The following is a 24,568-nucleotide window of genomic DNA, read 5'->3' on the forward strand; positions in this document are numbered from 1 at the left end:
TTTTTCATTCGACATACTTTATCTTAATCAGGATATTAATAAGGAACTAGCAGTTTATGAAGCTTTTGGAATAATCCACCAATTTTTTAAAATTAAACACTATCTAAAGATTTGCATCGAAGCGTTTTTTTTTGATAGTGATTTTAATCACTGTCAGATATCATTATACTTGATCCAACTATGCCACGTCACCACTGTGCCGCGACCCCCCTGTGCTGGGTTTTTCAAAAATAAAGTTCTTAATAGTGATTAAATTTAATTGCCCTAGATGTGACAATACATAAAATTGATATTATATTTTTAAATGCTATTGGTTAAATTTAATATTATATATTAGAAAACAAAATGATCAAATCCCATCAACAAATGAACAGAACCTGTCGAACAATAAAGAAAACTCTAGATTACAAAATACTTCAGACTCATCTTCAAATCATAATAGGACTCCAGTCAGGCCCGTCTTTGATAGTCCACAAAGCATAGAGACTGATTCTGAGTGTTTGCCTAAATACAAAAGAGATCTAGTTGCTAAACAAAAAATACTACGCACTGAGTTATCTGTATTACAACCTCAAACTGGTCATATGAGACTTGAAGTATCAAGATCAGAAATATTTGAAGTATGTTAGAATTTGTATGAATAAATTATAGATTTTTCATAATGTATGTAAAAATAAATTTTTTAAGGAATCTTATAGAGCTGTTATGAAAATGAGACCTAAAGATCTACGGAAACGACTTATGGTTAAATTTCGTGGTGAAGAAGGTTTGGACTATGGAGGAGTAGCAAGAGAATGGTTATATTTGTTATCTCATGAAATGCTCAATCCTCAATATGGGCTATTTCAGTACTCCAGAGAAGATAATTACACTTTACAAATCAATCCTGACAGTTCAATTAATCCAGTAAATACAATTTCATTTAATAATAATAAACAAATTCATTTTGTATTATTAATGATTAGGAACACCTGTCATACTTTCATTTTGTTGGTCGAATAATTGGAATTGCTATTTTTCATGGTCATTATATTGATGGTGGATTTACTACACCTTTTTATAAGATGTTATTAAACAAACCTATTACATTAGAAGATATTGAAGGAGTTGATCCTGAACTTCATCGAAGTCTTACATACATATTGTAATTTATTAAATTACTGATTATTAAATTATTTACTACCATTTAACAATAAAATGTTATTATAGGGAAAATCGACTTGAAAAAGACATTATTGATACTACTTTTGCTGTTGAGCAAAGCAGTTTTGGTGTATTGAAATTACATGAACTAAAAACTAATGGAAGAAATATCCAATTAACTGAAGATAATAAAAAAGAATATGTCAAGTTATATGTTACTTATAGATTCATGAGAGGTATTGAACAACAATTTTTGGCCCTACAAAAAGGTTTGACTGAAGTAGTTCCTGGAACTTTGTTAAAACCATTCGACGAACGTGAGATTGAATTGATTATTAGTGGTATTGGTACAATTGATATTGAAGATTGGAGAAGAAATACTAGGTTAAAAGTAATGATAATTTATAAAATTTATATTTTATACATTTGATTATCACAACTTTATTATTTATGTAAGCACTGTTCTGCTGACATGCCAGTTGTAAAATGGTTTTGGGAAGTTGTTGAACAAAATTATAGTCAAGAAATGCGACTTAGATTATTACAATTTGTTACGGGTAGTTCAAGAGTTCCACTTCAGGGTTTTAAAGCTCTTCAAGGTAAAAGAAAATTTATTTTTATTATTGTATTATTATTTAAAATATATTTTTTTAATAAATGGTATATTTGAATATAAGTTTTTAGAAAATTATTCAAATAGTTTTTACAAATCATGCTAGCCTATAAAAAATAATTATCAACAATACTTAGTTGTATCTTTTTTTATTTATAAAAAATATGTAACAATAAGTTATAACTTAAATATCCACCAACACATTTCAAATAATGTTAGCAATGCCTTAAAAATAATGGGTTTTGTAAAATCATACTTATTTGAATTTTAGATCACATCAAAAACTTAATAATGCGTTCACGGTTGGGGTTTAGTATAGTTTACAATTAGTTTCATTATTTCTATTCATACGTCATTGATGGTATATTTAATTTTCATTTATCAATAAAATATTTTTATTGTGAGACAATATAATGCGTTGTTTATCCATAATAATTAAATAAATCAGAAACTGATGTTTAATATGAAGTTAAATTAGTAATAATTATATTATTTAACATTATTAGTTAGTATCCACAACAAGCAAGTAATAGTAGACATTTTTTTAAAGTTAACTTTTTGTTAGGTAGACAATCTTATATGTAGACTTTCTAACTTCATATTTTGACTTAACAAAGTTATTTGAAATAAAAATTACCATTTTTTTTTAATTGTTAAAAATAAAAATATTTTACAAAAAACATTTTGCTATGTAACATAATTATTTAAAATTCAAAATATTTGGTTAATTAATCATTAAAACGTATTTTGGGGACAATATTATCATTAGCATCGTAAATTTGGTATGTGTTTAGCACTTAACACATTCTGTTTTAGCACTGATGAAATCCCTAAATAATTTTATATGATTATATATTTGTTATAATTTATTACATAAAAATATTAAGAAGGTTAACATAAAAATGGACCATAATTTTCAAATTCACTATAGTTGTATACTCTGAATGCATTAGTTCAATCAATTTTAGAATATGGTTTAATTATATAGAGTTCTTACTATAAAACTGTTAAATTTAATACAATGTGTCAGAATAATTTTGAAATTTGTAGCATTTAAATTAAAGTTTTCAATTGAAAATTATGATTATACACCTATCAAACTAAATTTCAATATCCTAATCACTGAGATATGAACTGACAGATATTATTTATATACATCTTAATTAGTATCCATATTAATTCTTCATAATTATCTAACTTCTAAATAACAAAATTTCAAGCTATCTAATTTTAATTTTTAAGGGTCAACAGGAGCAGCTGGTCCACGTTTATTTACAATTCATCTTACAGATGTGCCTACTGATAATTTACCTAAAGCGCACACATGCTTTAACCGTCTTGATTTACCAAAATATGAAAGTAAACAAAAGTTGCTAGATAAACTTAGTCAAGCAGTAGAAGAAACTTGTGGATTTACTGTTGAGTAGAATTTAATTAAATCTGTATATATTTACACACAAATATTATCAATAATTAGTATGTGTACAAAAATTGGTAATCTATATTGTTTTTAATTTAGTAAACATTTATATTGGTATTGTGATCGAGGGTTTTATAAGAAAAAAAAATTGATTGCTGGATTAACATCTAAAAAATCTTTTGGGTATACTATACACTTCTTGTGTAGAATACCTCAAATTTTTCTGTTTAAATATTTTATAAAATAAATGATTAGATAGTATTAATACGAATAAACTATAATTTTAGGCAATACCAAATTTTATCTAAAATTGTTCTACTACAATGATAACTTTAGACTTCTCTCATATGTGCAATAAACAGGGTAAATTAGTAAATTGAAGACTAGGAAATAGCATATTTTAACTATAGAGTTCGAGATTATTTCATACTCTATTGGATATTTCTTTAGCTTTAAAAACAAATTATTTCTGTTATATAAATAAATTTTATGGTCTCTAATTTACCATTGTTGTATGTATATTCGCATGGTTCAATTTTAACTGACAATAAGTAAAATACTTGACTTATTTATTATTATATTTAAGATTAAATGTGATTAGTTTTTTCAATTATAAACTACTAAACATTAAATTTTTTACTCTATCATTATTTAATCACATCATTTAATTTTTTTATCAGAGCTTATTTATATTAATATCAACAACTAATGGTGCATTTATATTATAATTTCATAATACGTAATATAATTAATGTATTTTACTTTTGTAAGTCCTAGAATCAGCTGATAATTACTTATTATTATATTTATTTAATAAGATTTGTTATTTTGTCTTCCATTTGTGTTATTGTTGAATCATATATTTATGCACAATAATAATTAGTTTTAAATTTAATTGAAAATATTAATATTTATCTATTTCTAAGTTATACTATTGAAATAGACTATAAAATTATTATGTTAGACTATTTACTTGCACAATTTTTTAATATATACACTAAAAATATTGGTAAAATTAGAGATTCTTGTGAAACTTTTATGAAGACCAAAATTTTATTTTAATATGTTGTATTTAGTATTTTTTTTATCATTTTTATAAGGCTTATTAGAGCTATCACTGCCTCCTCTTATTTTTTTTTTATATAGTAAACTATTATGTAATTTTTTTAAAAATTAACTTATCAAAAATAATTACAATACCAACCTCCTTATTAATTAAAACTATGTAAAAACATATTGTCATTTTTAACTACTTCTATTACATAAAAAATTTTGGTCATGGTATAATTATTTTTTTTAAATTATTTAATAATATAAAATAGTAATTTTTTTATGTTGGTTACCATATTGAGTAAAAAAATATTACTGTCAGTTTTTTTTTTTAATTTCAAAACGATCTCTATATTAATATTGTTTTTTATTTGTTGCATATAAAAAAATATGTACTGTTAATAAATATAAAAATTTGTATTTACTTGTATAGTATACATAAAGTATTATTCTTTTGTGTAATAAATTTATATTTTTGTTTTAAAATCTATATATATATATATATATATTTTTTATTTTATAAGATAAAATGGTATTATTCTACCTAATATTATAGCCTTCATTTGTGCAAATTTTAAATTTTAGTCAAATTATATTAAAATAAAATTTTGATTTTATGGCCTATAAATTTTGCATTTTGTAATAAGTTAATAAGTGGAGGTGTTGACAAAATCAGTTCTATAAACAAACAGGTCAATAAACGACAATAGAAATCATAATTGAAATAGGGAGTTTATAAGAACAATAATTCTAATTTTTTTTATTATAAATTAAGATAATAGGAGAATAAATAAACGAATGAGTTTTTGGTGTAAAAGTTGGTTATCAGTTTCGTAGCGTGGGTTTCAGCTTAGCTAATGTGTTGAAATGGTAAGTTAATGAAATCGCGGGGGGCTACGTGCTTCACACCCCTCTATACTGTTTTTAAAATTTTACTTTAAATATACAAAATTTTAAGAAGTTTTAGGTAATACATTACCTAGTACATAACACAATATTATATTTAAAAGACACAAAATAAATCANGTTCTTTCGCGCGATAAAATAAATAAGTAGACATAACAAAAAATCATAAACGGTCCACCTTCGAATTTGTGACGTTACAACTTTTTAAAAATTATTTTATTTTAATAATTACATCTCGTAAAACCTTTGAATAAAATAATAAACTTAATAACTAATAAATACTTATATATTAAATCAATTTTTCTATTTTTAGTAAGAAAGTTTCGTTTAATTCATCATGAAATGTAGATTTTTTTTTCAACTTTACCAATAATTTTTTTTCTAAAGCCGAAAGACTTTAAAAATTGTTCGATTGTACATTCACATTATTGATATGTCACACTAACAATATACAGTTAACACACACGTTACAATTTATAATTGTTTTACATAACCGACAGAATGGTACGATATACGACAGCGTGTATGCAATACTGATCCCACATACATGAAGGACTAATACACGACCGCGAGCGTAACATGTTTTGTTATTAATATTATCGATAAGAAATATAAATAACTGTCTGTACTCGTATGCAATCGCCAACGTGCGTACTGCGTACATAATAAACATGGGTAGGTACTAGCCACTAGATATTATAAGGACCATAGCGCGGCGCGTCCGTGGTGTTGTGGATTAATTAATCTTAATGATTAATGAACTTGGAAGAAAATTCACATATTATATTATGAAATACTAAATTAGTACAATTGAAAATTTTTTTACAAAAATACAGCTTTATTAATATGTTAAAAATAAATTATTTTTGTAATTTGTGAAGTGTATGCTGTTCATACACAGCATACGCCACTGCTGGTTATGCATAAGGGTATTCGAATGTATTTTGAATTAGCGTAATTTAAAAATTGGACAAAATGTTTACCGTGGGTTTTACAAGTGTTGATCACTGTTAAAATTAATAAAGTAAGGTCATGAATCCTTTGATGAAATATATTCTTATTTTACTGGTTTAAATATTAACTGTAACTGTATGTTGGATCACGATTATTATTTTTTTTCGAATATTAAAACAGGTAAGCCAACAATTTTATTGTTGAATACAGTACAATACTCTATTAATAAAGTTTCAAAAATATTCAAATGATGTTTGGAAAAGGGTTATTAAAAAAACCAGTTTAAAATATGAGTAAACAGTTAAAATGTATCATAAGACAAATGTAAAATAAAATAACCTCATTTTAATTAATTCAAATAAATTATAAAAGTTAAGTAATATTTTAAAACAATTAAAGTGGTTAAATTATTAATATAAATTCCACTAATTATTATACATTTTTTTTAGAAAAACAGTGAGGTTTTCTATAATTAAATAACTATTGAAAAATGGTCTTTTATAGCAGTAAACAATTTTGACACTCGATAGTCAAATTGCTGGTAAGTAGAACTTTTTATTTAATTAAATGATATATTTTATTGTTCTGTTCTTAAACGTAATAATACGTTTATAATTTACGTAATTCTTAGGTTTTTAATTAAAAGGCATGCATTTTTATTTTTTACAATAAAATTTGAAAATATTCTCCAGTAAGGCTTTATAATAAGGAAAAAACATCTTAAAAAAAAATAAGAATAAAAATATTCTGTACCTGGCGATAAGAATAAATGATAAAATTAATGAAATTAAATATATCATAAAAAAAAAACAATTTTTCAAATTAATGTACTATACATAACTTTAATACCTCAAAAATGGTATATATTCACACTTTAAAGTGTCATTAAGAAATTAATTTACAATAACAAATAGTTTAAATTAAACATTTTTTACATTTCTTAGTAATAAATTATAATTAATATAATTCACATTATATTAAAATGGGTCGGACTTGGGTTGTTTTTTCCAGAATTTTCTTACATCATCATGTCCATCTGTACTAACAACAATATTTCGTCTTTTTTCATCACACCATACCAAGGCTCCTATTTCTATAGCATAATTTTTTATAGTTTCATAGTCATTTGGTGTATTAATATTGCTATACAGCACACCATCAATAAAAGTCAGTCTATTTCTCTCATTCTCCCATAAATATATTTGATCAATAACTGTTTGAGGAATACCACTTTCTTGCATTTGAGGATGAGCATGTACAGTCAAAAATCTCACTATTTGAGCTGCTGTAATACCACTACGCAAGGCTGTACGTACTGAATCGCGTGTAAGTATACCAGCAGCCATATTAGGAAACCTGAAAAAATGTTAATATTAATCATTATTTCTAAATTTAATGTCATCAAATTTTATATGAAACAATATGGATAAATTATAAATTTTTATTAAAAATTAATAATAATAATCATTTAAAGTTGGGTAAACATTTGTATATTTATATAATATTATGATTATTACCTTGTATACAATTGAATTAAATATATAAAAAAATGTTCTATGATATTATCTATCTATCATCCATTAATTTAGTATAAAATTAATTGAATAATTGAACATGAATAATAACAATGTATATATATTACCTATAGAGCATGTGGGTAAATAATGCAACTAATGCAACTTTAAGATCTGAATCAGTCATAGCATATACACGAAAATTAGTTTCAACTATGATATATCTCTCTTTATTTTTCATTCGTTCAGATGTTCGACTACTACTTTGACCCATCTCTATAACTAAACGTGTTGGATAAAAACGACCAGCTTTACGTTTTCTTTGGTATACTAATCCAAACTCTCTCAGGTGTTGTAAAAATGCTTGAAGATTTTCCGACATTTCATCAGTAATGTAATCCCATCCTAAAGTACCTAAGTGTATTTGAAATAGAAAAGTCAGACACTGGGCAAGATCAAGTCCTCGTGATTCAACAGTTTCCATATATCTAAGCATAAAATACCAGACTTGAGTAGCCATATCAAGAAGAAGGAACTGAAATCCTGTTGATGTAATTACTGGACTACCATCAGTATCTTGAACCTAAAAAATTATTTTACTTTGAATTTGTTTCTATAAAAATTGTTAACTCACCATGAGACCAGCATTTAATAAAACTCTAACAGCATCAGCTGATATGCCTTCGTTTTTAGAACCAACCATATAATGCAATATACATTCCCACCTCTCGTATGCATATGCATCAAGAAAGTCAACATCTCTTGCTTTGGGATCAGCAGTCACTTCATTATTTGATACCATAGAACGGCCTCCTCCCATAAGCGCTACTTTAAGTTTCTTTTTGAAAGTTGAATTAAGAATCCAACCTTTTAAACCACCAGAGACTCCAGTAAGTTTCCATATATGTAGATTAGTAGCCACTTCAATAGACTCTTCAAGTTCATTGGAATAATTAGCTGGAACCCAAGAAGAAAGAACTGATTGTGGTACTGGTTGTTCAATAAACAATATACGTAATGTAAATTGTTGTGCAATATCAGGTAAAACTCTAAATACAGTTAAACATGTTGGCGGATGACTATAAAGTCGATCTTGAACAGCTTCTGGTAGTTTAGTAAGATATTCAAATAATGTCAAAACTTTAAGAATTTTAGAACCATCATCTTTCTTCAGATGTTTACGTTTTTCCTTACTCGAACTAGAGTCTTTAGACATACTTAGAAATACTTATAAAATTTTAATTATAAATATTTGCATCATAACAAGTATTTTTATCTATCAGATTGTGAAGTTTCTAGCAGAAAAATAAAAGTTAATTTTTAGTGTTTGCTGAAAATTCATAAATATTTATAATTCATGTATTAAAATCATTAATCTTGCAGTATACTTAGATTACAGTTTAACAAGTCAAAATATCTAACCTAGAAATATAAACACTGTCTGTTATAGACACGGTTATACAAACAGGTTTGTCATTTCGGCAAAGTTGAGACGTTATTGATAAGTGATCGGACCATGCAACATGGCGCAATCTAGTTTGAAATACTTTAAGAAATCTAATTCATAAAATTGATTAGCACTACATCAGAAATTTAAAATACTTTATTCAATTTACATGTTTATATGTATAAAAATATATTAAAAACTTGCATTTACAGGATGAAATAAAATATTACAAAAATTAAACGCATAGATCTTCATTGAAGTGTCATTTCACTTTATATTATACGCCCTACTTTTGCCTATATAATTTTATTTTGTTCAATAGTTAACTTTTAAATAATAAGCTTCGAAATTGCTGTATTTGTATATCTAAAGGTAAATTTATATATAAAGTACCACAAGATAAAATTAAAGCTTTTAAATTGCAAGGTTATTTGAACAAACTTAAGTACCATGTTAAGTGTTTTATGTAAATTACATTTTTCAGAATTTGATACTTTAACTGAAAAAGAAATTAAAGATTCTAGTGTACATATCATATGTACAGTATGAACACATTGAATATATACAAGATAATATTGAACAAAAATATTTTTTTTATTTATGTTTTATTACATTCATTAAGTAAAATCATTTTTTGGCTATAAATAATACTCCAATATTTATCCAAAAAAAATTTTTTATTCTTCAAAAAATTATATTAGAATTTCTGAGGATGGGTATTATGATTATGATAATTTATACAATATTCATCGTATAGTTATATCACAAAGGTGTCTAAATATAGATGTATTCTTGTATTTAGATACTTCTGTGATAATGACTGAAGCCAAATATCCGCCATAATTTTTGAGGCCTAACATTTTGTTATCAAATTTTTTGTTCTGATAACAAAATAATTTGTACACAAAGTATAGGAAAAATTATTTGATTTCAAAAAATATGGTGGTTATTTGTCTATTAAAGGTTAATACAGGCAATATTGGATAGTTGATAATCTAGTTTATTATCTTTATCTGTGTGTTCAAACTACTGAATTTTTAGTGGAATAATTTTATCAGCTATTATCAATATGCAACATATTATCGTCTATCTAAATTTATACAACTTAGACAAATTTTCACCAATATTAGTAATACAAATAATTAAATAAAGATATTCATGTTATTTTGAGTCTATTTTAATAAATCTCAAAAATGAATGATCGGCCAGATATACATAAAAAATTATCAAACCTTGCAAATAAAAAAAAAGTTTTTACTCCCAATCTTGGATACAAAAGGTTTGTTATTGTATGAAGATTTATTTATTTATTTAATATTTTAATGTTTTTCTGCAGAATTGCAGCTAAAGATTCAGAATCGAATGCAAATGTTGAAGTTAAAGTGGAAAATGATGGTAATATGCAATCATCAACCCAGAAACAAAAAAAAGTTAAAGAAAGATCTACTACACAAGTATGTTCAAATATTTCTTTCAAATTTAATAGATCAATAGTGTTTTAATAGTTTTTGTTTCAATAATTATTTTTTGTTCGTTTTTTTAATAATTATTGTATTCTTAGAATTTATAAGTAGCATATGAATGAAAAAACTGTAGCAAAATTTTAATTGTATAAAATGTTAATATTTATCAATTATGTCTTTTCCATCCTGTAAAGTTCTACAAATAGCATAAAATAATGAAATTTATATCACAATGTAGAAATCTTTTCAGAGTATGCCCAGTAATAATACTATCAAATCATCAATACTAGTTAGCTTTTTTTATTATAAAGTTTTATATTTTTATTTAGATTCAAAGTGTATTTTCGAACATGAGCTCAAATAGCCATTCTAGATCTGGTTCTTCCCATTCTGGACTAACAGCTGGTTTCAGATCATACTCTAATCATGGTGATTTCAATAGTAAAGGAACTTTTGTAAGTAGTAAATCATGTTTAAATTATAATGTAGTAAAATAAAAATATAATATTAATTAAGGTGAAAGCTGAGTCTAATCAATGTATTCAACAAATGCAGCTTATTCAAAATGATAGATTTGATGTTGATGATCCTCTTGAAAATAATCATGGACCTATTCGATTCCCATTTGTTAAAAAAGGTTAATTTTTATTTTTATTAAAACTCCTTGGAATTTTTCAAATAAAAGATTGATTATTTGGTAAATGTTTTATGTAGAAAAAAAAACATCTGTTATAAAAACAGAAAATAGTCTAGAGTACCCATTTCAGGAAACAGTTTATCCTTCTTTAAGCGAACTTGTTGTTCCTGAATCGTTGTCACTTTTGCAGGTAAATCAATTATCTTTGTAAGACTTCTTTATATAAAAATACAGTTTTATTTTTTTATGTATTTCTTATTTAAATTGAATTTTTAGTTTTATGACAGTTCATTTAGTGTTCGACCTAAAGTAGTAAATATTGATTTAACTGGAAATACTACTAATAATTTGGAAAACTCAGTTAAAAACGAAGCAGCTATAATACCTGAGTCTAATGGACTTATTAAAGAAGAGGTAATACAAGGTTTTTTTCCAAAAGTATCAGGATATTATTTTTAATAATTACAAAAATGAAGTTACACATTATTTAAAGATATCTTATTTAAAAATCTCTCCTCTGTATGATACAGTAGTCCTAACGATATGTTAGGATTGAAACTATTCCAAAGTTATAGCTTAAAGTTTTGTTGTTGTATTCGTTTTAATTTCCTCCATATCTTGAAACTGTTTTTCTTTAAGTGTAGATTTTAAACTCTGGACAAGAAAAAAAATCTCATGAGAACTGATCAGGAGAATAAGGGGTGTGAGACCACAGGTATTTTTTGATCAGCAAAAAATTTTTGAATCGACAGTGCTCAATGTACTGGAAAATTATTGTGGTAAAGAAACCAGATTCTATTTCACCATATTTATAGTGACTTTTTGCAAATTTTCACGTAAATGTAATAATATATCTTTATAGAATACCTAATCATTTGTTTTCCATGGGACACAAATTCATAATAAATAATACCTTCAATATAAAAAAAAAATCATCAGCATTATCTTAATATTCAATCTCACTTGGGGAGTTCTTCTTGGCTTAGGGAAAAATTTTGTTTTCCACTGAGATGACTGAAACTTTGTTTTTAGATCATATCCATTAATCTACACATTTTCGTGTGTAGATTAACCATTATTAAATTTGTCCTGGTACTTTTTGAATACAAATTGTAATTTTGTTTATTTGAATTATTTAGTTTAAAACAAATAAAATTAGGTTTACTTTATTCTAGGATATTTTTTTAATATTCTTAAAATATTGACATTTTATGTTATCAGTTTGCTTTTAACATTTTATCTAAAAAATTATAAATTTTTGGTAGTATAAACATAACACTTTTCAGAAAAAATATTATTTTTAGCTTCGATGCAAAGCTGAGAAGGTTTTAGTTTTACTATGATGTGTTTTTTTTTTTGTGTCTGTTACCACTTTTTCTCAGCTCTCACCAAACTGATTTCTATCAACGATACGTCAAAAGATCACAAATTGTATCTAGTCAAAGACATTAGCTTCAAAAATTGAAAATATTTCTCTCGTTCCCATAAATAGAAAAAAAATCATAAATCTCCAAAAAAAATACAAATTTAAAAATTTCTAATTTTCGTCATTTTTTCAACATTTTTTTACTTAAAACTGCCATAAATTTTTAAAAATAACCAATTCAATATAATTTTTTTTTTTATAGATTCATGATGTCTTTACCTTTTTTTTAATATATTTAATTTATAAATCTGACCCTTTACCTGCCCATAGCGGGTATTTAAAACTACAACTTTTTCACAAAAAATTAACTTTTTCAACTTTACTTTTGAATGTGTTCGGAAAGTCTGACACTTTCATATATATCTTAAATTAAAGCTAATGTAATATACTTTATCATGGAAAAAAAAAATTCGGACATTATTTTGTCTTCATGATGAGAATAGTTAACAAATGCTATTTTTGTATCAAAATTTTGGATTTTATTTTTTACATTTTTAACTTAATATTGCTTTAACTTATTGAAAAGTGTATGGGATCAATACAATTTTTTTATGAGAAATAATATTTATATCCCTCTTTCATTTAACATACTTTATCTTAATCAAGATATAAATAAGGAAATAGCAGATCATGTAGCTTTTGTAATAATCCACCAATTTTTTTAAATTAACCCATCAACGCCTGGCGTCCCCATATGGTGACATTCGTATTGCTATTTTTATCGCGCGTTCTTAGAATAATAATTTAATAGGTAAAAGCCGAGTGTACCCATATGGTGACACTCAATATCTCAGAAATCGTATTTTCAAAAAATTTAAAAATAATTTTTTTTTATTTTTGTGTTTTATATTAATCTGTTTTTAGTAAAAAAAATAGAAAGTTTGAAAAAAAATAATTCTCGGCGTTGATGGGTTAAACACTATCTAAAGATTTGCATTGAAGCGTTTTTTATGATGGCGATTTTAATCACTGTTAGGTATCATACTTGACCCAAATATGCCACATCACCATTGTGGGGTGACCCTCCTTTCCTGGGTTTTTTAATAATTAAAGTGCTATGCTGAAAATCAATCTCAATTTTAAATTTATTGAATGAAAATTACATTGTATCTTACAGATTAAATATATATTTAAGTTCAAAAAAATTTTATAAAATGTACAATAAAAAATAGTTCTAGTATTATCAATGATCATTATAATTTACATTGAGAAAATGTTTATAATTAGTGAAACTTGATATAATCAACACATTTCTTTAAAATAGGCCTCTCAGTAATATTAAAGTTAATCATAAATGTGATTTGTAAATTTGTTATATAATAGTTGTAATGTTTAATTTAGAATATGGATATGGAATATAGTTCTCGGCCTATAGGAAAAGTGCAATTCTATAGATCTGGGAGAGTCATTTTAAATTTAAATGGGAAAATATATGAGTTAATGAAAGCTAATGAAGAAAGACATCATAAGGTAAATATTTATAAATGTATGCTTAGGTTGGGTTATGATATATGGATGGTATATGATATATGGATGCCATTTTTATCAATACAATTTTTTTATGTAAAATGACATAACAGCTTTAAATTTAGTCAATTTTTTACCGTTTTTTTCCCCTTTTTATGAATATGTTAATAAACATTACATATTAAGGAAGTGTAATTCTGTAAGAAATATTTTCAAACATTTAATAAAATAAATTAGACCTTATCTATAATTTAGTCAATATATTACCATTATTTAAAGAGATTTTCTCTTTAAAATAAAATAAAATAAATTTTTATCTTTTCATATCATTGATTTTTTTCAATTTTGAACAAGCTAAAAATATTGTTTTTAGTATAATTGACGAGCTATAATTTACACAATAAGGGCTATATATAGCTTAAAGTTAAAGATATATAAATTTATTAGTCTTGAAATAATTGAGCTAATTTTAATTTGTTTAATTTATTGTAATTTTCTAGGAATTATTTAGTCTTACAAAAGAAGTTGAAACTAATAAGCCAGAAAAATTAGTAAGCTTAGGAACATTACCATTGAGGTTGAAAGCTGTGATGGATATTAATAATATTATTGATAATTTTTCAATTAATGAAATTTAATAATGTAAAATTAATAGAATAAAAATATTTAACTTTTAATTTTTGTTTAATTTTTACAAAATTATATAATTTACAAAAGATGCAAAATATTGCATGTATTTATTAAATGTTAGCTTTTTAAAGTGTATAGTCTTCCAAAACATTTTCCAAATGTTCATTATCTCTTGATTTTTTGTATATTCTTTTCTTTGAGCCAGGTTTTTTTTTGTTTAATTTGATTAAATTTTCTAGCGCCATTATCTTCATGAAACTAATACTTTACAATTCATTATGAAATTAATTAATAAGTAATTAATAATATCCTTTTCTTATTCTCAATAAACCTGTTTTTTTAAGTATTCTTTCATTTTTTTCATCATCTATACAGAGTGATTTTTTTATCATAACCCACTCAATTACTTACAGAATAAATATATTTAAACTTTATTTTTTTTAGTTATCTTTAGTTATACATTATTCTTGAATTATTAAGTATGTAATACTTTTAAAGTTCATCCCTTATGCCTTGTAAGGATGTCCACTTTGTTTTTTTAAATGGAAACATATTTTTAATTTAATAAAATGTTTGAGTTTTTAATTTAATAGTAAATGGCACTTGAATTTTTAATATAACTTTATTTGTTTATTAGATATAAACATTTAAAGTTTCAAATTTTGGAGTTAATATACATGTATAATACACAAGGGTTTACAAATACAGATAGCTAATTGATTTTTTATGACATTGATATTAGCAGGTACAGCATTGTTATTATCAATGGTAGTAAGGGACATTGTTGTGAGTTTATAAATACACTAACTGACAATACGGAAAGTATATCTATTGATAGTCATAATTGATAATAAACAATCCGTAACTGTGACAGCAATGTCATAAAAATCTAATTAGCTTCCTGTATTTATAATCCCTTGTGTATTATACCTGTATATTAACTCAAAAATTTGAAGCTTTATATGTTTATTTCTAATAAACAAATAAAGTTATATTAATAATTCAAATGCTATTTACTATTGAATTAAAAATCCAAACATTTTATTAAATTCAAAATATGTGTTCCCATTTAAAAAAACAAAGTTGACATCCTTACAAGGCATAAGGGATGAATATAAAAAGTTTTAAATAGTTAATAATACAAAAATAATGTGTAACTAAAAAAAACCAAAAAAAAAAAATGTTTAAATTATATTTATTCTGCAAGTAATTGAGTGGGTTATGATAAAAAAATCACTCTGTATTGTCTACAGAAATACTCCGCCATATTCTTTTAAACTCATTTATTTCAATTGTTGCACTCTTATCTTTGTAAAATATTACCTTTTTTTTATCTCCTGGTTGTAAAACATATAGTATTTCATAACACATAATACATTATGATATGGGTTATCCTTTATCAATTGAATATTTTATATATAATGGTTAGCACACCCTACACTAAAATGTCTCATTATTAATGAATAATAATTTATAAAAATTAATTTTAATCTGGACGAAGCCAGGCACATAAGTATTCAGCAAACAATGATTACTCTAGTGATGTAAGTTAAAAGATTTGAGACACCTTTCTATCACTTGATGGTTAAAAATTATTGTGTAAGAATTATGTCCTAACTTACCATATTCTCTAATTTTTAAAAATCATACAAAAAAATATCTCCTCGAATAACTAAGTCATCATCAATATAGTAGCAGTAATAATGTCAACAATAAAACGAAGTAAAAATTATAGATTTCATTAAATAAATTATATAATTTCAATCAATAAAATAATCGTAAATTTAAATTTACAGAAACCATTTTTAAAAAAATATATGCATTGTGTTTTTCATTAAATTTTTTTTTGTCATGACCAATTATGGCCTTTTAAGAAAAATTTCAGTATTTATAACTTTTAGTTTACTTCAATCAGTTGTACTTAAGTGATAGTAAAAAAAAAATTATAAATCTGATATATTTATTAATAATTTATGTAATATCACAAAAATAATACATACAGTTAAAATTACACAAATAGTAACATGATGCTTCAAAAATATTTATACGATAGGTGGCATAATTTAACGTTCTACTCAAGACAATTTATCGCTATAATAAGATATAAAAATTATGTACAATATTTTAGATTATATAAATAAACATCTAATCATCTAATAACCATAACTTTGTGGGTATATGACTAAATGCATCGTTCATAATTTTTTTAAATATTACTGAAAGATTTTCACCGATATTTTCTTTCAGATCTTCTACGACTTGTAAGGAGTTTTGATTCAAAAACGTATTTACTGTTCTACCCAAAACTTTGTTGCCATTGAATAAGTTATCTAGATTGATACGCAAGGAAGTCAAACTAAAATCCACTTTCATGCTGTTTGCCAACATTACAGTTTCGTTCATGTTTTTTATGAAGTCGATATTTATATATACATGTGTCGTCACGTTCTCTAAAAATTAAAATAAGTATAATTTATTAAATAGCTTTTCGCGATTCAATTTCTTTTATGTTCTTGTATACGAGTCAGTAACTCAATGGTAATTTTGGTTCATAAAATGTGTACATTATTATTATAACGTATATATTTTTTCTGAACATTTGCATTTTTATCTTTTATTTAAAAACTTTGAACAAATATTCAAAAATTGACATCGTACTAACTCAAAAACAGTTTTGCGTCGCCTACACCGACTAATGGCAAAAGAAGAATGTTTCCTTTGAGATCGTATTTTGATTCTACTTTAATGGTTGGTATAAATAATCCAATATCCAAACGTCGTTTATTCAAATTCATTCTGAAAGTTTCAAAAATAATAAATTTTAAAACAAAATAATTAACCTTTTCTAAAATAATTTTATTTTTAAAAATACTGATCAGCAAAATCGAGGATTTTATGTGTATGTTAGGGATAATAAAACCTATCTCCATATTGCTTAAATTATATTAAACGGCAATCTTATTCAGTTTTAACTCAAAAGTAAAGTTATAGATCTATTTTTGAGCTATGCTTTTTTTTTGTACTCCTTCTGTCACTAGAAAATTGTTGGTACATAATATTTGTACCAACGCCCACCCTTATATAAGGGGGGTGCTAAATGTTTTATTAATTATTATATTATAGGAACAAAATGTACGAATGGTAGATCTAGCTGGTGGACAGTAGTTTACTACCAGACGCATACTGATTATTTTTTGATATCGGGAAATAACCTTTAGAGGCCATAATTTTGTTTATTACTAAAAATTAATTACATATTATTCCCTCTCTTGGTAAATTTTCTCAGAAAGAATATTTTTTTTGCTTGGGATAGTGTCGGTCTAGCTCGTGTTTGGATCTTTGGCTTAAAATTTTCAGATGACTCCCATGACAATAGACAATCTATCATGAGCATGGAAGACTTGTTGATATTTTTTTAGGTAACGACACCTAGGAACTTCATGACTAATTGGGCTGTTCGCGCGATGCCAGGCCGTCATGTGGATAATGTCGGTCTATCACTTGACCTCTTGTGTTGCGACGGAAATGCTTGCGAACCTGATTTTTGTTCACCAGCTGGCAATGGAGCGCGCCGTTAGACGTGATAAGCGGAGGCAGAAGCGCGTTTGTCTCTCCACAAAGAAATAAAAGACGGCGTGGACTGGGTCCCTCAATGAACCTAGTCGAATTGGGATTGGTCAGACTAACGGGGAAATTACTTATCATCTTACCCGGGTGATGTACCCAGACTACTTAAACGCATATAATTGTCAATATTGAAAAGCTCTACCACCACGTGGTGCCATCTAGGCACAAATCCTTTATCATCGGAGAGGTAAAAAGAAAAGGTACGTTGGTTGCTCTGGGGTAAAGCCTGACAGTAGTTTCGAGGCGGTTTATAACTGGTCTTTTAAGAGGAAAAATAAGAAAAAAGATGGGCCAGGCCAACACTGAGATAATTTAGTAGTATAATTAATATTTATTTATCTATTGAAACTTTTTGTAGAGGTGTTATACGGGACATATGGCGTATACCTATTTTCGAGTTTGAAAATTCACGTGTACCTTTAAATAAAACAAATTTTTACTGTCCTTTCCATTTTGTAAAATAAATGCGTAATTATTTATAAATTTTTTTGTTAATTCGCTCCTTTATACTATAGAAAAGTCAAAAAAGAAAAATGTCAGAGGTGTCTTTGATTTGAAGTTCAAAAAACACTAATAAATCGTATACTACATGATTTTCTTACGAAAATTCACTAGCTATTTAAACACAACTAAAAAAATATAATAAATTAAGCTAAAAAAGACTTTTTTTCTCATACTTGGTGTAAAGCGCAGTTGTATTACTTGGACCACGAACAGTGAGATTAGTAAAAGCACCATAAAGCATTACAGCACCTTGTACTTTGGTTAGAGCCACCTTATCAATATGTAATGGTTCAAATGGTAGAGTTTCAATTTCAGGTATACCTGTATGATAATAAGAGAACAATAAAGACAACATTGTTTAATAATAAGTTATTAAAATAAGTTATTTCAGGAGCGTCACTTGGAGATGTTAGGTGGGGGTGATTGCTCACCCTGATTTTACGGTTGTTAATGAAAATAAAATATAGTAAATATATAGAAGTCTGTTTAAATGTTCGCTCAGCCTAAAAAATGAAATGATACTCCTGTTATACTAATGCATTTAAACCTTTTGCCAAGTATGGAAACATCGTTTCAAAAGTGAGTTTTATACATTCATCTAAATTTGGATCTTTTGTCTTGCATGACTTTAACCATATAGCTAGAAAATAACAAAAATAATAATTTTATTAGTTGAATTTAAGGCTACATCAATTTTTTCCAATAACCATTAAGGTATTAATGTAATAGTTTCATTGAATCCAGAGTGTTTTCATATGTGATATAGAGGATAGAAACTGTCTTCATTATGAAAATAATCATATATTTTGGTAGGGGTAATAAAAAATTTCTTCTGTATATTCTCTCTCAAGAAATAAACTTCGATAACGCAATTGTATAGATTTTATAGACTCAATTTTGTCTATAAAATATCAATCAAGAGATGTATTTTAACTATTGAATTATTATTTATTATATACAAAAATATTAATAAAATATTGTCAATTAGGGTAAGACGCGTCATCTCAATATCCGTTTTTGGACTAGCCCTGGTTATAGTATTTGATTTTCTTCTTATTTATTTTTTTCAAAGATTCGAAAGTTTTTAAGGATAGTGCTGCCGAAAATAAATAAGCGTAAATATTTTAAAATACTTTCTTCGGAAGAGCAATTAGGTATTATTTAATAGTTATATTGATTGTTTGATTTACTTGGTGCGGTGTGGCCTCGGGACACATTGTTATGATTGAAACGTAAGTATACATGTATTATCACGTATTATGTATATAAACCATGTATTATTATATATAGTTGTTAGTGTAAATAACTGAGTCTTATATAAGTATCGGAAATACTTTAGTTAGTTGAGGTAAGTGGTAGATTAATTTTATTGACATAATTTATACTTTTTTTTTTGTTGTTCAATGAGTTGAAAATTATGTTACTTCTATAAAAGACACAATTTAGATTGAATAATGATTTTCGCCCGAGATTTATTTTTTGTTGTTTATGAAGAATATTTTTTTAATGAGGTTCGTCATTACTATTTATATTCGTAAAAATGTGTAATTTTTGTTTATACGAGTTTGAATTTTTGTATTATATCTGTTAAATTTATAGATTAAATTTTAATGCTCACATTTAAGATTACAATGTTTTAATATAAATAGATAATTTAACATCTTAAGTGGTCGGCCATTTTTAGATCTAAAAATGCAATTCGAGCGATTACTTTCGTAGATTGGAACCAGATATTTAAAATTTACTCGTATATTTTTCTTATGAACTTCATTATAATTCGAAAACTGTTTAAAAAGATTAGGACTTGGTAACCAGAGGCGATTTTATAGGTGAAAGTGAAGGAGTCATACCTCTTAAACGTTCATTGCAGTCATTAGTGATCGGAATTTTTTGTATAAATTGTAGAGTTTATACTCATTAAGGTACTTGAGTCGGAAAAAATCACTTTACATCCCCCTAAAAATAATCTCTAGGATGTCCTTTAAGCGGGTCTGATTATGTTATAAATGAAGTCGCCCTTTGGTCGATTATGGTCAGAGATAAAAATCAAGAACTTCATTAAATAAATTTCAAACGTTGAAAATAATATTAACTATAGATGCAATAATAATAAAAACCTTTGAATTTTCATGTTTTAGTAGATTTTTTATTTAGTTTTTGAGGTAAGAAGGAAGTGGATAAATCGTAAATGAAAGATTTCGTTTATGAATCGGTTGGGTTGAATTTTTTTTTAAGCAGTCTAAATACTTAAACTTGTAGGATTCTCCGGTTACTATAATATAAAAAAATGCGATGAAAATGTAATTTTTAGTTAGGATTGAAGTTTTTATAATTGTGATGAGTAAAAGAAACGTTTAATTTTATTTTAAGTCGTTAAATAGTGCAGGATTGGACTAAATTGCCGATTTTAATAATTAAAACAGTTTCATAAGAGAGATATTCCTCCACTCTTTTTTTTACATGTAAAATCCGACCCCGTTTCTCATAGTAATTGTACGTATACTGCTGTATTGCATCATTACAACTCTTGTAATTATTGATTTATAATGCGATTATATTACTAACTTTTGTACTCAAATAATTTAATTATTAAGTTATAGAATATAAAAACATCTTACGAGCAGTTTGAAGAGGTGGTGTTGAATCTTGTGAAGATTTGTATGTGAAATTATTTGCAGTGGTAGTTTCTATAACTGCCACACATAAAACTGCGGCGGATATAAGAAACATAACTATGTTTGATTGAAAATCGTTAATAATAAAAAAATAATAATGTAAAAATTAAAAAATAACAGTTATACAGACTCGATGGTAATTCGATCGCCACAACTTGTGCTGTTGTAATATCTCATAACACTATTAAACCGCCGAAGAGGACTAGTTTGGTCCACAGAGAAAGTTTTTACCTGGTAGGGCAATTTCATTGGTTCATCAGGTTTCTGGTAACCAATACATTACGAATATAGAATACTAAATTTATATTATGTTATAACATATTACACGAGTCATAAAAATTAAGAACGACAAGCAAAATTAAAGTAAAAGTTTATTGTCAATAATAATAATAATAATAAAATTGAACAAATTAATTACGATAAAAAAAGCTTACAAAAATGTAAAAATAAATTAATAAGTTACAAATACATTTAAAGTATTTAAATGGACATTTTTATTAATTATATTTCCTAAACTGGAAGAATATCATCTTTCGGAAATTTATGGTACAATTTATTTGCAAACTTTTTAAACAAATCACCGATTGTTTCTTCTAGAATTGGTTTGAACTCTTGGGCAACGTGTCTCCAATTGTCATTTAAGAAAGTATTCATTGCATCACCTGGTTTATGAAAAATTATGTAAAAATTAATTTTTCAACACTCGACATTTCAAAGATCGTGTTGAACATAAAAAATAGTACAAATGAAAAATTAGATCTTGACTAATCTCGCTTTATAAATATTACCCAGTAAAACTAGTTCTAATTAATTTTTTATTTGAAGCTTACAATTATTTTTGAATAAACTACATTAGTTGTTAAGGAAATTTATGTCTATTTTTTGGACCTTAAAAAGGCTATAAGTTTTGACAAATGTAAAATAGTCAAAGACTAGTAAATCTCCATTTACGCGTAAAGGTATTCATGCTTACCGAGTTCCGTGTCGCCATCGAATAAATCACTGAGGTAAATGCTTGCATGACCGATTTGGAAATCAATGGCCACATCTTGAACATTAAAATGTTTTTTCCCTTTCAATTGGATAGTGTTGGCTTGCACAACTACGTTAGCTTCGATGTTTGCTGAAATAATGAAACATTATATTACTGGTTTGACATTAAATCATTTTTTATGTAGTCGAAGAATGACGAACTGTAATTTCCTTCGCTGAGCCCAGCTCCAGATATTGGCAGCATAAGAATTCTGCCTTCGATGGAGTAATCAGCAGTCATACGCAAGAATGGTAACCATACTTTAATACGAATTTTTTCTTTTTCAAGATCCACTCTGAAAATGATAATAATCAGTTTCGAAGTTAGCATTTACTTTGTGTGTTGTATAAAATGAATTTATCACATGTGGCTAATATTTAAAATTTAAGAATATCAATTTAAAACTAAAAAAAAATTACTTAATGTGTTGGTTAGACCACGAATGAAGAATTAAGAATTTCTATGATGCGTTTACTCACTTGACACTTTTTAATACGAATTGACTTGGCCCATACACACGAATATTACGGTAAATGGATTGGACACTCACACTGCCCTTATTGCCTTGATTCATAACGACTTCGGGTATGAATAAAGGTTCGCATGATGGTATAAATAATTCCGGTATTCCTATGAGAAATAAAACCACAAGTTATTATGATAAATTCTTTCCTGTAGCTGTCTTTTATTTTTACAAATATAATTTAAAACAACCGTACCCAGGCCCGCCTTCATGACTTTTGGGGTCTTGGGCAAACTCTAAACAAAACACTAGTAAAACTCGGAATTTTTCTTATGATTTTTTTTTTTAACTCAATAACATGACAAGCGAGGCACCTCTCAGTGCAGCGTTAATGCCATCAATGTTTCCCCATAACGAACGTTCTTTTAAAATAGAACAATAGTTATGATTCGATTAAATTTACTTCTAAGGAGATTAAAAAAATTTAAGTGTTTTACCCTCAGCCAAGTATGGTCTAAGTTCTTCAATAGATTCTTTTACGCAATCGTTTAAGTTTGGATCACTTCGATGACATACTCGGAGCATGTAAGCTGAAAAAAAGATTTTGTTCAACGAAAATGCGACAAGCTATTGTTAGAAATGAACTTACGGAGTGATTCTGATTTAGAAGTGTGAGTGCGTGTCAATAATTCATTTTCAGAGCGAGTAGTACGTGTTACGGAAAACAAAATTGTAAAAAAATACAAGTAGTAAGTGCTCATTGTCTTAGTGCGACGGAGAACGTTGTCAAACGGCTTTTCGCAGCGTAATCGTTTGGACATGGACCCGAGATGGACTATATGCACTAATTCTGCGAGCGGACACGATCTTGTTTTGTATCCAAATCACATTCGTTATATTAAACAACACATGCATTTTCCGTATTTATGAAGGTGTGCGTCTGATATACACGCGAAATATGCAAAATTATTATTGTTTACTTTCTCACCGAGTACTTACTGCGGTAGAGTTCCGTGTTTAGTGACCTAACGAATGTCATTCAACTAGTCACGCAGAACGATGTACACATGTGACAAAATAGCATAAACAAAACATTAAACAACGTGCAAAAAGTGTCAAACAAATTTGCGCAACCTTGTGTGTTTGATCGATTTAATTATTTTGCCATTACGACATTAACTATCTTCACGTACGGATGGTCTATAATTTTCGTAACATCATCAACATAATATCGTAAATTCTTTAATTACCCAATAGAATGCTATTTTTTATGGTCACTTATTTAATACTATAAACGGTTAAGTATATCATTCGACAATACATTTCCAATTGTCTATCTAAAATGGGTCAATGATTTATTACATAATATTTGTTTTAATTTCATGCGATTTTGCTTAAAAAAAATACTCATTGATAGATTAATATGTTCATCAGAGTAATTAATGACTTAATAATGTAGACGTCATTCTATACGTATACTAATTATAATTGTAAATAATAATAAAACAATTATTGTGCTAAGATTTATATATACACATAATCCATACTAGTTAATCAGTGTGAACAATCAATAATCGAAACGACAGTGTTTTTCTA

The 24,568-nt window shown here is 26.3% G+C and overlaps 4 protein-coding genes across 5 annotated transcripts in view; 2 read left to right on the forward strand and 2 right to left on the reverse strand.

The window, feature by feature from the left end:
• Nucleotides 1-3,857, forward strand: part of LOC126903722 (E3 ubiquitin-protein ligase SMURF2) — a 9,992-nt gene extending 6,135 nt beyond the window's left edge. For both annotated transcript variants that reach the window (XM_050682141.1, XM_050682140.1), the window contains exons 9-14: nucleotides 338-620; nucleotides 688-906; nucleotides 966-1,144; nucleotides 1,210-1,534; nucleotides 1,601-1,742; nucleotides 2,999-3,857. In XM_050682141.1, coding sequence (XP_050538098.1) covers nucleotides 338-620; nucleotides 688-906; nucleotides 966-1,144; nucleotides 1,210-1,534; nucleotides 1,601-1,742; nucleotides 2,999-3,183 — 1,333 coding nt within the window. In that variant the 3' untranslated portion in view covers nucleotides 3,184-3,857. The remainder of the gene's footprint in view (nucleotides 1-337; nucleotides 621-687; nucleotides 907-965; nucleotides 1,145-1,209; nucleotides 1,535-1,600; nucleotides 1,743-2,998) is intronic.
• A 3,051-nt stretch (nucleotides 3,858-6,908) lies between these two features.
• On the reverse strand, nucleotides 6,909-9,006 carry LOC126903630 (general transcription factor IIH subunit 4). The gene is made up of 3 exons (XM_050681950.1): nucleotides 8,235-9,006; nucleotides 7,729-8,183; nucleotides 6,909-7,442 (listed from the first exon to the last, which is right to left on the reverse strand). Exons 1-3 carry the CDS (start codon nucleotides 8,814-8,816, stop codon nucleotides 7,064-7,066), a joined length of 1,416 nt encoding a protein of 471 aa, XP_050537907.1. The 5' UTR covers nucleotides 8,817-9,006; the 3' UTR covers nucleotides 6,909-7,063.
• Nucleotides 9,007-9,940: 934 nt separating this feature from the next.
• LOC126903631 (uncharacterized) lies at nucleotides 9,941-14,717 on the forward strand. Its single transcript, XM_050681951.1, has 8 exons — nucleotides 9,941-10,326; nucleotides 10,384-10,501; nucleotides 10,840-10,965; nucleotides 11,027-11,147; nucleotides 11,225-11,337; nucleotides 11,424-11,561; nucleotides 13,915-14,043; nucleotides 14,541-14,717. Exons 1-8 carry the CDS (start codon nucleotides 10,241-10,243, stop codon nucleotides 14,676-14,678), a joined length of 969 nt encoding a protein of 322 aa, XP_050537908.1. The 5' UTR covers nucleotides 9,941-10,240; the 3' UTR covers nucleotides 14,679-14,717.
• A 1,896-nt stretch (nucleotides 14,718-16,613) lies between these two features.
• LOC126904935 (uncharacterized) lies at nucleotides 16,614-23,873 on the reverse strand. The gene is made up of 12 exons (XM_050684340.1): nucleotides 23,622-23,873; nucleotides 23,470-23,562; nucleotides 22,989-23,139; nucleotides 22,671-22,804; nucleotides 22,450-22,599; nucleotides 21,990-22,138; nucleotides 21,708-21,740; nucleotides 21,420-21,582; nucleotides 19,349-19,441; nucleotides 18,975-19,122; nucleotides 17,333-17,466; nucleotides 16,614-17,120 (listed from the first exon to the last, which is right to left on the reverse strand). Exons 1-12 carry the CDS (start codon nucleotides 23,791-23,793, stop codon nucleotides 16,816-16,818), a joined length of 1,725 nt encoding a protein of 574 aa, XP_050540297.1. The 5' UTR covers nucleotides 23,794-23,873; the 3' UTR covers nucleotides 16,614-16,815.
• Between the last annotated feature and the right edge of the window lie 695 nt (nucleotides 23,874-24,568).

The sequence above is a fragment of the Daktulosphaira vitifoliae genome, unplaced genomic scaffold (assembly GCF_025091365.1).
Source record: "Daktulosphaira vitifoliae isolate Bord-2020 unplaced genomic scaffold, ASM2509136v1 Scaffold_4, whole genome shotgun sequence".
NCBI lineage: Eukaryota > Metazoa > Arthropoda > Insecta > Hemiptera > Phylloxeridae > Daktulosphaira > Daktulosphaira vitifoliae.